The 16,204-nt window shown below is 44.7% G+C and overlaps 1 protein-coding gene across 2 annotated transcripts in view; it reads left to right on the top strand.

The window, feature by feature from the left end:
* The first annotated feature begins 5,893 nt into the window (after positions 1-5,893).
* The window catches only part of LOC108572667, a 41,354-nt gene continuing 31,043 nt past the window's right edge, over positions 5,894-16,204 (top strand). For both annotated transcript variants that reach the window (XM_017934933.1, XM_017934932.1), the window contains exons 1-2: positions 5,894-5,965; positions 8,155-9,555. In XM_017934933.1, coding sequence (XP_017790422.1) covers positions 8,253-9,555 — 1,303 coding nt within the window. In that variant the 5' untranslated portion in view covers positions 5,894-5,965; positions 8,155-8,252. The remainder of the gene's footprint in view (positions 5,966-8,154; positions 9,556-16,204) is intronic.

Genomic DNA, 16,204 nt, shown 5'->3' with positions numbered 1-16,204 from the left:
AAAAAGAAATGGAAGTTGCACCAGGTATTGATATAGAAATAGTAGAAAAACAATTGTAAATTTTTACTGTATTTATGTAAACAGCGAGTGACTTTACAAAAATTTCCCACTTTATTTGCTGTTAACCCTTTGAGGACGATGGACTCGTATGTGCGTTCACAGAACACTACGAACGCAACCAACAAACTTACACATTTTTAAGCAATAAAAATAGTTGGAGTATGAACTCATGCGGTATATTTGAGAAAAATGTAATTTCGATATAATTTAATTAAAAAACAAAAAAAGTGAAGTAGCGAGCTAATCAGTACAGGGGAGAGTCGTGCAGTACCGGCCACTTTAAGTTTCTGTACTATAACTTGGGTTAATGTTGGTAAAAATGAAATTTCAAGAAAGTAATTTGTAGGCTAATCAGTACAGGGGAGAGTCGTGCAGTACCGGCCACTTTAAGTTTCTGTACTATAACTTGGGCTAATGTTGATAAAAATGAAATTTCAAGAAAGTAATTTGTAGGAGGAAGGGTGCTTGATAAAAGGGGACAAATGGTTTTTCTTAAATTTTCTCATAAAGATAGATAATTCGTAGAAATAAAAAAGTTGTAATTTGCAGCGAACGAAAAATTGTCGTACAGTACCGGCCAGCTACTTAGTTGGTAGATTTGAAGGTCTAAGTAACAAAGAATGTTAGTAAAAATCGTTTAAAAATAGAATAGAAATTTTATTTAGGCATCGATACTTTCTTGATCCGTACACGCCACGTGAGCCCAACCATTGCAGCTATGAAAAATAACTTTTGCCGTACGGAAGACCAGAGTAAACGTTTTAGAACTCCGGTAACACCGAAGAAAAAAGAACGTCGCCGGAATGCTTTGCTCAGGGCTATAATATTTATTTGTTTTTCCATCAATAGTGCAGTCAACTGACAGCATAAGCGAGATCTAGCTTTGGCCGGGTACGACTCTCCCCTACACTTTTGGTCCACTTTTGTCCAGAGGGTTAAATTATATTTTTACGCTGTTCTTCAAATAAATGTTATATTTATATCTTCGAACCTTCGGTACTTGAAAAATGCTACCAAACCCAAATGTCTCATTGATACGGAATAATTACAAGAATTTATGAAAGAAAAAGGTGCCTTTATCGGACAGTGTACGCACAGAGGAGATCTTTCGAATTGGATATCTCGAATAACAAGAGGCTGAACGATGTCGGGTTACGTTTCGCATGTATTTACCGTTTCGAGGGTGATTACGCGACGCCCAGACGTTTCCTGAAAACCGCAAGTTCGCGGTGAAGAGGCTCGGTTAATCGCGAAACGTTAATCCCGAGCGATCTCATCTTCCGTCGAGGTGATCTCTATTTCTTTTTCTTATTGGTACTTTTGTTTGTCCGTCGACGAAAGAGAACCGGATAACCTTGGGCGCCGACGCGCAATATGCGCTTCGACAGGAATCGACCGCCTTCGATGTGACTAACTCTCTCCGACGGGCACTGCGTTTAATCGAAAACGACAGCGTTGCTCGTGGTGAATTTTCGATGCTCGCTGCGAGGTTACGGAAGACGCTATTGCATACGTATAGTCGGTGGAAGAGATATTGCGAGGTCGTTGGCAACCTGGGTCATCGATGACCCAAGTCAGATTTCGCTCTTGTGTTTCTTCGAAAAGAATTTTTATTTTTTTTGAAGTTGAAAATATTTGACTTGATAAGGGATTGTATAATGTAGCAGAGACTTCGATAAATATTCCAGAATTTTTTCGGATATTTTTGAAGACCTACGGAGTGTCAGAAAATATGTTTGCCTACGGAGGGTGCAATTTTTTACAATTATTTTCTTTTACTTTTTGTATCGCGTTATCATTTCTATAATGGCGAAAATGCAAGTGATCGTTTACAGGTACGTTTAGAAAATAATTAAAAAAGGAATTTATCATTTTTAGTATATCAAGTTGAGAAAAATGTGAGCGGTAAAGGGTTAACCCTTTGCGGTCCGAATAGACTATTTAGCCTGCACTCGTTTGGCCATTGTCGGGCAGTGCCGTGTAGATTGCCTTTATTCCAGACTCGACATAGAACCGCAGAGGGTGTTAAGCAATTTTTCATTTAATATGTGCAGTATTAAAGGGTTCAACCGAGGCCTAAAAGTTCTACCCAATTTAACATTTTTTTTTAAGGAAATAAATGACTCAATCGAGAACTTTCCACAGGAGCTTTATTATTTAACCCGTGAAGAATATAAAAGAAATTTTTCACTCAATTTCTCTGCAAAATGGTGGCGCTACAGCCTCATCGCCGAACCTCTATCACCTCTCCGTCCTACCTGAGTTACTCGAGTTGACATTGAACAATCCTGAGCGATACTCGAGCTCCTTATCTCCCTCGAATAACTATTTCAACGCCCGACAGACTTTATCACCTCGCTGTATCGCTTCGACCCACTATACCTTTTGCCGTGCGTTCGCGTTCAGGACCAGACGACCTCGAGTTGTGCGATTCAAATGCACGCCACCGTGAACGATCGATCGCCGATGGTAATCGACGATCAACGGTATCCCGGTTTAAAAAAAAACAATCTATTTTACTGTTTAGCCTGTGTGCACGTGGCAGTCATTGTTGGCAGGTTGTGTCATCTTTGGGCTTGTCTAGAATGCCATTATTATCGCACCGTGCATGCCGTCTAGAGACTGGCTGCGCGACTTCTTAGTTGAACAATGATAGTAAAGAAACGATTGCGAACCAGGAAACAATAATGCTCGCCGATAATGACTATTGTCAAAGAGGGAACAATGATGCACGGTGACGGGTGATGTTTCGCAGAAAGTTTTACGGTTCGTACGCTTACTTGTACAGGGTGTTTCAAAACATGCGAGCATAACTTCGGGGATGGAAGTAAATGCGGTGAAATAAGGAAAAAAGTTGGAGTAAACATTTTAAGATTTGAAAATAAAACGAAACGTATCTTTCGATAGGAATGCAACGTGATGCTGAAACAAACATGTGTGCCGAAGTGCGATAAGTTTCCTGCCACATCTGAAAATCGGGCACGGACTTTTGCAATCATCCAACACACCCGATATGACCTTGTTTCCAAATTGTAGCCGTCTACGTCTTCCCTGATAAAAGGATTGATCGTGGAGGGCCAATTAATTGGCCAGCGCGATCGCCCCCGTTCAAATCCCTTGGATTTTTATTTGTGGAGGCACCTAAAGTCTTCGGTTAGCAACACACGAGTGAACAATGTCGAGGAACTGCGTTTGACGTTTGATAACCTGCGTTGCCACTTGCAACAATTTCTATGAAAATTATTAAATAACCGTACCGTGTCCATCCCTCAAGTTATGCCCGCATACTTGGAAGCACCCTGTACAAACCGCGGTGTCTCGATGGCGTAAGTACCTCGCCGTTTGTCTCTATTGTAACTGGAATAGAGAAACGTAATACCAAGAGGGAAGAGACGTGGAAAATGAAGATTTACTCTTACGTAAAGGAGCGTATATATTAAATCTAATATTCTCGACGCGTGGTTATCACGGTTGCCCGACTCACAGCTCTATAAATCGTCGGTGATTCGAACAAGTTGTAACGAACACCGTCGTGTAACTACAAGCGAATAAACGTGCTTTCAGAAAGGCTGTCTCGCGGACAACTTTATCGAGGAAACCAGCAACGGAGAGAAAAACATTCAACGCTGCTGATCCGTTTGTCTCGTAAATCCGGTGTTGCGACTACCGCGAGTGGCCGGTGGTTGCTCGTTACCATGCTCGAAACCGTGGGTGGTTATTAACGTGCACCGTTGGCTCATTGCCGCTTGGAAATGTTCTTTCGTCGGATAATATTCAACAGAAGACGTCACTACGGGTTCTGTATACGATGGAAATTGCCAACGATTAACACAGCAACGCGTGTTCGTGGATCGACGACCGCGTGGGAGATTGTGCGTTGAAGAAGACCGCGGAGAGACCGTTTTTCAAATCGAGATCACCTAACTTATCGTACATCTACGAAGAGACGTTGCTCCTTACCATTTACGCCTTAATTACATCAATACACACCCTGTGCAATTAGCGTAGGTTAGAATTTCTTAATCCATCGGTTAATCAACGCACACATATTTCAGACGCTTTATCCCGTTCGATTCCATATAATCGACGCTACTTTACCTGCAACCCGAACCACGATCGAGGAAATTTGACAGTCGCCGGGCATAGTAATCTCGCCTCTCCTTTCCTCTTCAATGCCAGCTATACCCACGTATACCGGGTGTCGCGTGGGTGTACGTCGCTCGTGCTCCACGCGTGCACATAGTGGGGAGATCCTCCGGTACTCGACACTGGCTCGCATGGAAAGGAAAGGAAAAGAGTGGTGTACCTACAGCTGTGCCGTAAACGCGATTATGTCTGGCAAACCCATTCAGTGCTCCTTACGGCACGAAGGAACTTGGTACTGTCGCTGCTCCTCCTGGTGTTTAAACGCAACTCGATTGCATCTCCGGTGACTCTGATCAACGTTGTACACGTCGTGGATATGTCGGGATAATGCTGGAACGCGATCATCACGTGCACGACGAGTCCGGTTCGAGGTGTTTGTTTTCGACTTGGTTAAACCGGAACCGCGTGTGAACGCTGTCACCTTTTTGTCACGGAAGTTACGTTACACCGTGTATACAGTTGTCGCGACACGGCAGTGTGAATAATTTATTCTCGATAAGCGTGACCGCTCTATTTGGAAAAACACAAAAGAAAAGGTACGCCGTAGATGTGCATTTCGCGACGAAGAGGAAACTTGGAGGAGCTGTTTCTTCGTGGGATCGAAACATTTTGGGTGAGTTCTATTTTTCATCCAACACCGACGTAGATTGAGATTTTGGTAAAGGGGGGGACGGAAGGATTGGAAAGTGAGAGAAAATGGTACGTGTCTGTAGGTAATCGACTTGTCCCTGAGACAACAATAAGACGTACGTTTTTGTTCTTCTTCTTCCGTAACCGTTAACTACTACGGTTTTACGGGGCATACGTACAATTCTACGGCTCGTAGTTCGCGTTGTAAACGGTGCACCGTTTTGCAATTACACGAGGGTTGGTCAATATTTATAACCCTGGAGGGAAGCCTTGAAACTTTATCAAACGGTCGGCGGTAAAAATAGAATATTTCCTGGCTTTGGCCCCGACGGTTCCCATCCTCTTAGGCGTACATGGGATCGGTCTAGTTCACCGTGGATGGCTGTCACTAGTCGAAGGAAGCGGATCCGCTAACTTCTCAACATAAATATGTATAGAACCGGGCGATCTCTGTTCCACGATAAACCGGGGGAAAGCACGAAGGGTTATTGAAGACAGGCATGCAATTACGCTCTATCCGGGCTGGCGGAGCCGGTTTCTCGATACACGGCCAATTAATCTCTAATTGACAATGAAAAACATTTCGAAATTGTAGGAAAACCGGCGTTGTGCAACTCGCCGCGCACACAGTCAACTGTTTATATAGAGTGAAGTATAAAATGTTCCTTCCAAGCTGTCGGGATTTCTACCGAACGGATGCTGCTTGCTCGAGTACACCGCGTTGAATATCTCTCTTCTCTATCGCGGCGGCGGGAGAGGAGGAAGCAAAAAGGAGGGAAAAAAAAAAGAAGAAACACGTGAAACGACAAAAGGGAACGGATGCGTGCGCCAATGGAGAAATAAAGCGGCGGCATTCTTTCAATGGAAAATGCATGAACCTTTTTTTTTGTTGCAGAGCTCTAACGAGAGAGGTTGACTCCAGAGTACAGAGTTTCCGTTATTAGAATTGCACCGACTAAGCGGGGGACGACCGGAGAAGAGAAAGAGCAGAGATTCCGCGCAACGAGGTCGAGATATCGAAGAAAACCGAGTTTACGGGTCGACTTTGTGCTGCCTAGTTCGTTTCCACGAATCGTACGCGTTTATAAACTTCTCCAATCGTGAAACATTTTCACTCGCCACGGAAATGGTAGGTAAATAATCGTAGTTTTCTCTTGTCTTCCGCGCGGACAAAAACGGTGTCTATTTTACAGACGATCCTAAACAGCCGAGTGTAGAGAACGGAAACGCTGATAAAGTTTGTGCTCTCCGTCGATCGATAGCCTCTCTCTTATCGATAGATATTTTCCGGTCGCGGTATTCGAGACGGAGAGTAGTAGGATCGTCGGTTTATTTTTCTTTTCTTTCCTCTTGCCGAGCGTACTTCATCTACCGTAACTAATTGATGAACAGCGCAGCAAAAGCGGTCGTAATAAGGTACCGTGAACGGAATTACAGATTCAGCAAGTAGCGCGTTCGAACACGAATCGAAACGTAGAAGACCGTTGTTGCATGACGTGTGTATCGTGAAAACTGTTCGTTCCAACCGGAAGAAACTTTTCGCCGTGGAAGCGAGACCGACGCGATACGGCCCTTCGCGAGTCCACGATTTCTCCCGCGAAACCGCGCGAGAGATGACCGACGCGAAATAGAAATCTTTAGTCGTGAAGAGATACGCGCGTTCCATCGGTGTTTTCTTCCGTCGAAAACCGCAAAAAACACGCATGCAATAGAGAGTATGCTGCGAAAGAGGCGAGATATCGTTTACAAACCGAGCCTGACGATGGCCTAGCGATCGTCGAGACTTCAACGACAAACCGCAACGTTTGAAAAAAGAAAAGAAAACAAAAAAGAGTACCAACGCAAGAGAGGTAATACGCGAGCATACCGCGGTTGAAACGAGGTAATAACGTCTGTCGGAATCGAAGGATGATCGTTCCTGCGAGCAAGACAAAACGCTCGAGCGTTGTATAACGGATCGGAATGAAGCTCGCGGAGATATCTGCGGCATAACAATTGCTAGCCGTCGATCGACGCGTTCCGGTGTTAAGCAGCGCAACAACGATCGATCCTAATGGATAGAACCAACGTAATAACCGTTCCGTGTGATCGATCTCGGAGCGGTGCGCGTCCATGTACGGGCCGGCTCGATCGTCAACTGTCACCCCCGACATCCCATCTCGAGTAATTAGAATGCAACGAGTTAAAGAGAGATTAAAATAACAGGTAGATTACTGTTAACGTTCCAACCTGGACAAACCGGGGACTGTGTCTTATTAGCGCGCGACACCTACATGCCGATGTTATACGTGTCGCAAGATGGCCGGGTCACTGCCTACATGGATCACACCCACCCGATTTCCGAGCCTTCGTCGCGAATAACCGACTCACTCGATTGTAATTTACGTCGATTAACGGTTACGCGAGAATTAATCGCGTAGAAAATCCTCGGACCCACATACGCACACGGATACACGGGGAGAGTAATAAACGATCGCTTCGTTGATTTACATTGGGAATTGAGCGATCGATAGAGGACTTTTGACGGTAGATTTTTAAGTCGATTTCAGGATTCTTTTTTTTTTTTTTTTTTATTAAGGGATATGAGAAGTTACGGTAGTGGGGTTTTGTGTGTAAGTTTAGTCACTGTTTTTGACTGTGGAAAGTTAGTCGTGGGGAATTTAAATGTTTATGGTGTGCAGAGTTATATGCCGCGGTGTGCGAATATTCTCGCTGATCTGTTCCAAGGCAGATTGAGCTAAGCGTTTCTTTGTTTCTTAAGAGTATCGCTATTGTCCCCTTCGTGATCGTAAATTTAAGAAATTTTTCTACGAAATGGTAATCAGTTGAATAAAAAATACGTTTTTTTTTTTTGGAGTTTTCGTGAATTTCGAGCGCTAAAAAGAGTTACGTCGATAGAGAAAGCACTTAGTTTGATAGTTTACGAGAAAACCATGAGATAGTGTTGGAAAATTTTGTTTCGAGGAAACTGTGTTTTCTGTCATTCAAACCCTCGTATCTCATACAATTTATCCAATTTGGCCAAAATACCCCTTAATCGTTAAAAAAATCAGGAAATTCCCAATGACGATCGACATTTCATTCCACTCGCATTGTTCACGTTCACGTGAAACCATGCGACAAAAGAACGAATTGGAAGATCCACGTAGCTCAACAGTTATCCCCCCTCTTCCGTCAGAGGAAACGGAAGACGGTGATCTAAGTCTTCGTGTGTCTGGCCGCTTTAAATACACCTTCGAGTAAAATAAAATACACGCTACCACCGGCAACAACCAAACCAGACCTCGTTTAATAAATTCTCAATCTCCGTTTTCCCAGGATGGAGACACGTACGCGAGGATGACTTTCCAATGATCGCAAAAAGTGGATCGCGGTAGCTGGACCCAGCGGAGAAGTGGAACCAGTGGGGGGGAAAGATGGTGTACAGAGGCAGTTTACAAACCGACGATCCCAGGGATGCACCCAGGCTAGTCAGGATGTCACCGCTGAGAACCAGTAGGCCAACCAATCCTGTGTCCAATTCACGAGCAGCTTCCTCGGTTAATAGCCCGGTGTATCACGGTCCGTTTGTGTCAGCAATCGACGTTCATCGAGCCAAATTGATCGATGAAAGACGTTTGGCCCGGGAAAGGGACATCGTGTCCATGGAGAAGGTTATTATGAGAACAACTGGTCTCAAGGTTGGCGCACCAAGGCTACGGAACATCAGTCAGATACGAGACACCGTGTTCGTCGATCCTGCGCTGATACCGATGGAGAAAATCGGTCGAACGGAGAAAGATCGACCGAGAACTATAGCTATCGACGGTTCGAGTAGATCTGTCAGAGCACCCAGCTCTATGCTCGCCGATTTGAAGGATCTAGAGAGACTGAGAAACACTCCACCAGCTCAAAGGTGTCCCAGAGTCGCGACCAGGAACGAGATAAGGTCGTCGGTCGCTAAGAAAACGGAGATCTCGAGTTCGGCGAAGATTCGATCGGATATCATCAAGATACAGCAGATGTTCCAAACGCCGGACAGCTCGCCCAGGGCGATGGTGAAATACTCCAACGAGAAGAAACTGGAGAAGAGGAGCGAGCACGAGAGGAGAGCCGGTACGGAAATTAATAAAACGAGATTACTCGCTCAGAAGCTGTTGGAGGCTTCCAGGAGCAACCGGGAGTCTGTGAAAGATCGGTACAACAATCCGAGGAATGTCCCGCACGTGAAACCGGGTAAAGACGTGAACAGCAGGGTGTCGGGCAAGGCGTGCACGCAAAAGAACACCGTGGAGGCTAAACAATCGGAGAAAGGAAAAAATGTGGCGGCGACGTTAGAGGACGCACGCCCGCAGCCTCCGGCACGGAAACGAAGGGAATCGAAGAACAGAGGCGGCGGTGACGCGAATGGAACGGCAAGCGACGACGCTAGAAAGAACGACAATCAACAGAGCTTGAGAACCGTGGAGATCGTAGAGAAGGGGATTGAAACGTCGTCCAATCACGGCAACCGTTCCAAGTTAGACGGTACAACGGCGATCGAATCCAAGACGAAAACGAAGGAGCTCGACAGACCGGATATCCTGGACGGATTGCTCAAGGAATCTGATCAGCAACTGGCTGATTTGAAGACCGATCTGCACGAGAGAAGAAGATCACGGAGCCATTGGAGAGGATTCGTGCAATCTATGAGGCTGCACGACGTCGAACTTCACTCGGACAGCGAGGACAGTCGCAAAGGTGAGTCTCGGTCGATGTTTGTTCATTGTCTACGATGGAGATACGTTTAACCCTTTGCACCTCGGACTTTTTCTTGTGTAAATCTTGCAGTAACTTGGACTTTTTGCAGCTTCATACGCATGTGTGATGAATTATTTATTTGAAAGGAAATATAAGTGAGATTCAAGAGACGATATTTTTTTACGTTCCTTATTTTTACTGTTCGAGTGCAACGTCCAACATTGCCCAAGGGTTAAAGGGTTAAATATTATTAGAGAGAGAATGTATCGTCCATGGTAAACCAAAGATTCTCAGATTAAAAAAATCGAAGCAAAAATCACCGCTCGAAATCACGAAACAATCTCGAAGAGAACTCTAACGAACAGTCTATCGTCTGTGCCTGGAAGAGTTCTTCGAGTGCAAAGGGTCAAAAAGAATATATCGTCGATGGCAAACGAAAGATTCTCAGATTAAGAAAACCGAAGCAAAAATCACCGCTCGAAATCACGAAACAATCTCGACGAGAACTCTAATGAAAAGTTCGTTCACCTCGACCAAATTCTACGTACTTCTTATTGTCCGTGTTTCGTATTGTGGAGGCACGTTCGCGTGAGTTCGTGTATAATAAAGATCAACGCACACGAACCCGTGACAGCGGCGTTAAGTGAGATTTATTGAAATATCTGCTGGCCATTTCGATAAACCCCCCTTTTCCCCATAGCATGTTGCTAGGTCCTCCTGGCTGCTGGTTAAAGGGTGCGTTTTATAAGCCGGCAGATTGGATTAGCAACGTTTGCCGAGGTGTTTAAAATTACAACCGACGGTGGCCATTAATCCCTTAGCCCTGGGGCACCCCTATTTTTAGTCCTTCAGAGGTCTCGGCTTTCTCTCCCGTGTTGCTAGTGCAGCAGGTCAGGGTAACGTGTCCCTAACAACATATGTCCCAACATATGGATTTAGCTAGGAGGAACAGACACGTTATAGTCTCCTTCGTTTTGTAACGCTGCACGAATGCTTTCGTGCAACGCGGAGGATCGGCCACGATCAAACGAGCTTTCTAAAGTTGCTCCAGTTTATTGAACGAGATCGTTTCCAGTCGCTCGAAAAGTCCTTCCTGTAATTCGCCTCGAAGCAGGTAAACTACGTACACACACTTTCGATTGGTAATTCCAACTTTACCTAACGTCCAATTTAACCGTGATACTGCACGCGCGTTGCTTCTGGTATGCTGTTAGATCGTTTTGCTCGCGATTAGAGGTGATTTTCTTGATTCTCACGCCACGACTCCCGTCGAGTATCTAATTTCTCCTCCATCGTCGATCGTACACAGACCATTTACCTTGATTCCGCGATGAAAGTCTTCCACGGTAATCGACCAATGCTCCTTTACTCCTTTCCTCTCTTTCTTTCTCTCGTTGCACTGGGAATTCTTATCTATCGGTTATCTTCTTTATACGTGGATTTACTCTATCTCCGCTTACGCACGCGTGTAACGTCATACACCGCCGATAGCTGGAGGAAAAAAGGTTCTCCCTTTGGCTCGGAACGGCTGCTCGAAAATGCTTTATCGCAACTCGTAAAACCTCGAACGAGGGCGAAGGGAAAAAGGGAGAGACTGGTGAACGTGAGACACGTCTTTAGGAAAAGGAACGAATCGTGAGAGGAGGACTGAGCTTCTACACCGGGGGTTTCTTCGTTCAGAGTTTCGAATGATATATTCGCGGCGTACGGTAGATCCGATAACGTCGTCGCGTTATTACCAGATATACGAGTAAAATATATATATCTTTCTCGCGTGATTCGCGTTTAGCACTTTTTTCCAACATTTCAATATCGCGCGTCGTTCGATCGAGTCGAAAGAGACTTCTTGCGCGCGTTACGTCTGCAACGAAATTTCATAAGTAACCAATGTAACACGAATTGATACACAGTGTACGTGTATATGTTTATATCGAAGCGCAATTGATTCGATACCGTCTCGTCAGCTTTCCGAATACTCTCGTTGCACTATATCGTTTTACCTTCGTTACGGCGAGCGAAGATTTATAAAAATGATTACGTAAAAATGTATGCTGAACGTTCCCGAGGTGTTGCGCATATTTCGTGTTGCGTCACGGATCGGCGAGGAACGTGAGGGCCGATAAACGTTTATGAAATATCCATCCTCCGGGGAGTGAATCGTGTGGAATAATCGCCCTAACTCTGCCCGATTCTCAAGGAGAATTTTTCCTCTATTCCATTCCTTCACGCGCGTGCGAGCGACCGTGTTTCGTAAAATCCTTCGTTGGATCATTCAAGACGTGTTCGTCAAGCGCAAAAGAAACGGAATGCAAAAACCGGCGACCACCGTCGATCGGCGTGGATAAATTACAAATCCTCCTCGAGGCGATCGACGACCGGACGAGCGCGGATAACTTCAGAGAACAATAGGCCGCGAGCTCGATAAGGATTCTACGTACGAACGATCGATCGATCCGTGTTCGTCGATGATGATGCATCGTGGCGATGCACTCGAAACGATGCTCTCTCGCACAGGCTTCGTAAAACCGCATGATGGACAAACGCGCACGCATGGCATCCTATGTATTACATACATATATATACAAGTAGAGGCGGTGACGGCCCTTGCCCTTGAGTCTACGCCCTAATATTGATCTGGCGTCCTTCCTGCCCCACCATGGGCCACCATGGTGTGCGTACAATGAAACACAGCCTTCCCTTCCCCTCTCGCCCCTCCATTGCCAACCCGCAGACCCATCGTGGCCCCCGTGAGTCCAGAGCGTATGGGCCGATGTTGCTCTTCAGTGCAAATCTAGCTGTCAAACCGCCAACACTTTTCAACACCGATCGAGAACCGGTCAACTCGCGCCGCGAGTTCCATTCGTCCATCGATCCCTCGTCCTTCCTCCTATTCCTTCTCCCACCCCTGTCCCTCCTCGTCCCTCCTTCTTCTCCATCTTCAAGTATCTCCTGCGGTTACGCGATGCTCGCCTAAAAATTACCCTTTTTTCCCCACCCTGATTCCCCGTATCTGTCCTCTCCTCTACGTCGGTGGACACCACACGCGTGTTATCCTCTCCTCTCTTCTCTTCCTTCGGCCGACCACGAGACGAGAGAGAGCCCGGTCACACATTATCGAACTTGGTCGATACCGCTGCTCTCCCGTTCCTCGTCGTCTTCTTCCTCTTCGTCCCGTTCCGGCCTGTCGTCGACGTGCCGACGAGCTACGTCCTCCGGGCGTGCCAAGTTGTTCAGTACAGACGTGATCACGCGGTCGGATGCGCACGCGAGCCTGTTCCCCACGGAGATGGTACTCTGCGACGTCTGCGACAACAAAGGTGAGAGATCTCTTCTTGGATAACGTTCGAGCGAGGCAAGCTAGCGTTTATTAAAGTCAAGGGCTTGAAACCGAAGCGTTTAACAACCTTCACGATCAAATTTCACGAGCTTACGTAAGGTACATACGTATGTACATCGTGTGTGTCCACCGGGAATTGATAAGCTCGTGAAACGTGATTGGTTTACTTGTACGTTTCTTTTTATCTGCGACGATTCGCTGCTCCGAAGTTGGCCTCGATCATCGAGCGCCTTTTTGTATTCTACTCTCGGTGTCGCGACGTTTCCTTGGTCCTCCTCGGTGTTCGTGGCCCAGAGGTGGACGAATTATCGCCCCGGCTGTTAAGCTCTCCCGACGAGGCAACGTGGTTTTCGATACGAATCGATAAGAGAGGTTCCCGTGTTCTCGCCCGTACCGCGGAGCCTGTCACGAATGGGATATTTATTACGCGGTGTTCGAAAGACCCGTGAAAGGTGAGAGAAATCCACGGCGATCCCCGTGGTAAACGCCTGACATTTTCACCCTGACAAGTTCAACCGCGTTTACTCGTTTCGAACGAGGAACGCTCCGTGATCTGTGTGTCTCTTTTATCTGCCCAATTTTTTTCAATTTCAGCTCGACGCCGGGTGATATGCCCACCTTTGATCGAAACGCTTGCTCGGAATAAACGAAGCTTAAAATGTCAAATCTTTTGCAAGCGTGCACTTTGTGAGTTAGGTATATTTAGTAGTAACATGGTAGATACGTTCTATCTAGATCTGTTCGATAGGGAAGGGAGACATTTGCTTCGATTCAATTCAGTCTGATGGACTGACTAACCTTTAGCTAAGTTTTTTCTTCTCGTTTTATGTTCAAGTACTTGTTTATGAGTGTTGGAGTGCTCGCTGAATGTGTAACGAAATTTATCGGAGTATGTTTAAGTTTACGGAACTGCGCTGAAATCTACCAAGATCTAGCAAAATTTACCGAAATCTACTGAATTCTATTTAAATTTAGCAGTTATTCGTTGAAATCTACCGAATTTTACTAAAATTACTCAAATCTGCCAAATTCTCTAGACGTGTACTGAAATCTACTAAAATTAGTGAACGTGAAGCAAGCCTCGTTGTCGTTACAAGTTCAACATTAAATTAACACACGAGAGTCGCTAAAAAATTATGAAGATCCTAAAAAACGATCAATCGTTCTAGAACCTCCGAGTACAACGAGCACCTACACATATTTTTACTAATATACGACATTAACTTTGCGGAGGAAATGCAATTTAAATCATGCAATACTTTCTACACCGACATAACGGGTGTCCTAATAATTACAGACGGCAGTTTATAATAGCTGCTTTTTAACCTTTTAACTGTGTCATTTATTTATCGAGGGATTATTCAGTTTTTATTTTCATTATTCGTACTGAACGTAAACTACACCGTACTCACATTTGCAAGAACGAGAAGAAAGTAATTGGCTGTAATTCTCGCTCGTTTTTAATTATAAACTAGAGGGATTCAATTTCTGTTTCAAAGAGGAGCACAGTTAACAGGTTAATATATGTAGACAATATTAATTCGCGATTGCATCGTGCGGTAGATTTGATAATATATGACGCTAACTTTGCCGAGGATATGTAATTTAAATCATGTAATACTTTCTACACCGACATAACGGGTGTCTTAATTCTTACAATCGCCTGTGCATATATCCCAGTGATATCTAAACGGTAAAAACAATGTTCTGGAATTCTTGCAATAATTCTCAATGTTCTCCTGGTCAACCAACGAAAATTAATTTAAATCGTACTACTTTCTGCACAAACACAACGGGTGTCCTAATTCTTACAAACGCCAATGCATATATCCCAGTGATCTAAACGGTAAAAACAATGTTCTGGAATTCCTGCAATAATTCACAATGTTCTCCTTATCAACCAACGAAAATTAATTTAAATCGTACTATTTTCTGCAAAAACACAACGGGTGTCCTAATTCTTACAAACGCTAATGCATATATTTTAGTGATCTAAACGAAAGAAAAAATGTTCTGGAATTCCTGCAATAATTCTCAATGTTCTCCTTATCAACCAAGAAAAATTAATTTAAATCGTACTATTTTCTGCACAAACACAACGGGTGTCCTAATTCTTACAAACGCCAATGCATATATTTTAGTGATCTAAACGAAAGAAAAAATGATCTGGAATATCTACAATAATTCACAATGTTCTCCTTATCAACCAAGAAAAATTAATTTAAGTCGTACTACTTTCTGCACAAACACAACTGGTGTCCTAATTCTTACAAACGCCAATGCATATATTTTAGTGATCTAAACGAAAGAAAAAATGTTCTGGAATACCTACAATAATTCTCAATGTTCTCCTTATCAACCAAGAAAAATTAATTTAAATCATACTACTTTTTACAAGAACACAACGGGTGTCCCAATACTTACGAATGGCAGTGTATATATCCCAGTGGTCTAAACGGCAAGAACAATGTTCTCAAATTCCTACAATAATTCAATCAACGAAAATTAATCGAGAGTCGACTGCGAAGATTCCATCAGCATGGTTCAATCGCGCGAAGATGCATCGTCGCGCTATTATACACCATTGGGCGTGCCATAAATTCCGTTCCAAGAAGAGTCCGATTAAAACGGCAGACTAAGCGGCTCTGGAGATTACGAGGACCCGACTCGGTGTAAACAAGCCTCGTTATGCACTTAATTACGAGCACTCAAACTGTACGAGGGCGAGCGCGTTATACGCACGCGTGTGTGCGCGACGTTCAACTCGACGACTGTGCGCTCCATTATTCGGGGAAATTTTCTCACGCTCAGCCTCGGGTTTCGAAGCTTGACTTATTGCCGGCCGGGAAAATACAGGAAATTCCTCCCCCTCTTTCTCTCTGCGTTCCAACGTTCTTCGAAGAATCACGCACAAGTTTCGGTTTTTCCCTGAAAACCAGGCAGTCTGTTTCGAATTTAAACGTACATGTAGCAGAGAGGATACTCGCGTGATCCGGTAATCTCTACGCGAGTTCAGAGAATTTCGCTGACTTTTGTCCGAGCATTCGCGAGATAATGCCCCTCCCTCCTTCACACCCCCGCTATTTATTGCTATTTATACTGGCGTGCGATAATGTCAAGCTAATCGATTCGAACGCGCGCTTTGTGCTCTCCTTTCGACGATGTATGAACGAACGGAAACTTGTTAATCGTTCTCTTTGCTTCAGTCGCAATACGAATATACGCAGCGTTTCGATTTTCCGCGGTGACATCAATTAGGAAAATTAGTAACAAAATCTTGCCTAGTGACAGCATAACTGGCGCGATATTTCT

This window comes from Habropoda laboriosa, unplaced genomic scaffold (assembly GCF_001263275.1).
Source record: "Habropoda laboriosa isolate 0110345459 unplaced genomic scaffold, ASM126327v1 scaffold22, whole genome shotgun sequence".
NCBI lineage: Eukaryota > Metazoa > Arthropoda > Insecta > Hymenoptera > Apidae > Habropoda > Habropoda laboriosa.
Note: the sequence above shows the minus strand (reverse complement) of the source record. Positions and strands in the feature narration are given on the sequence as shown.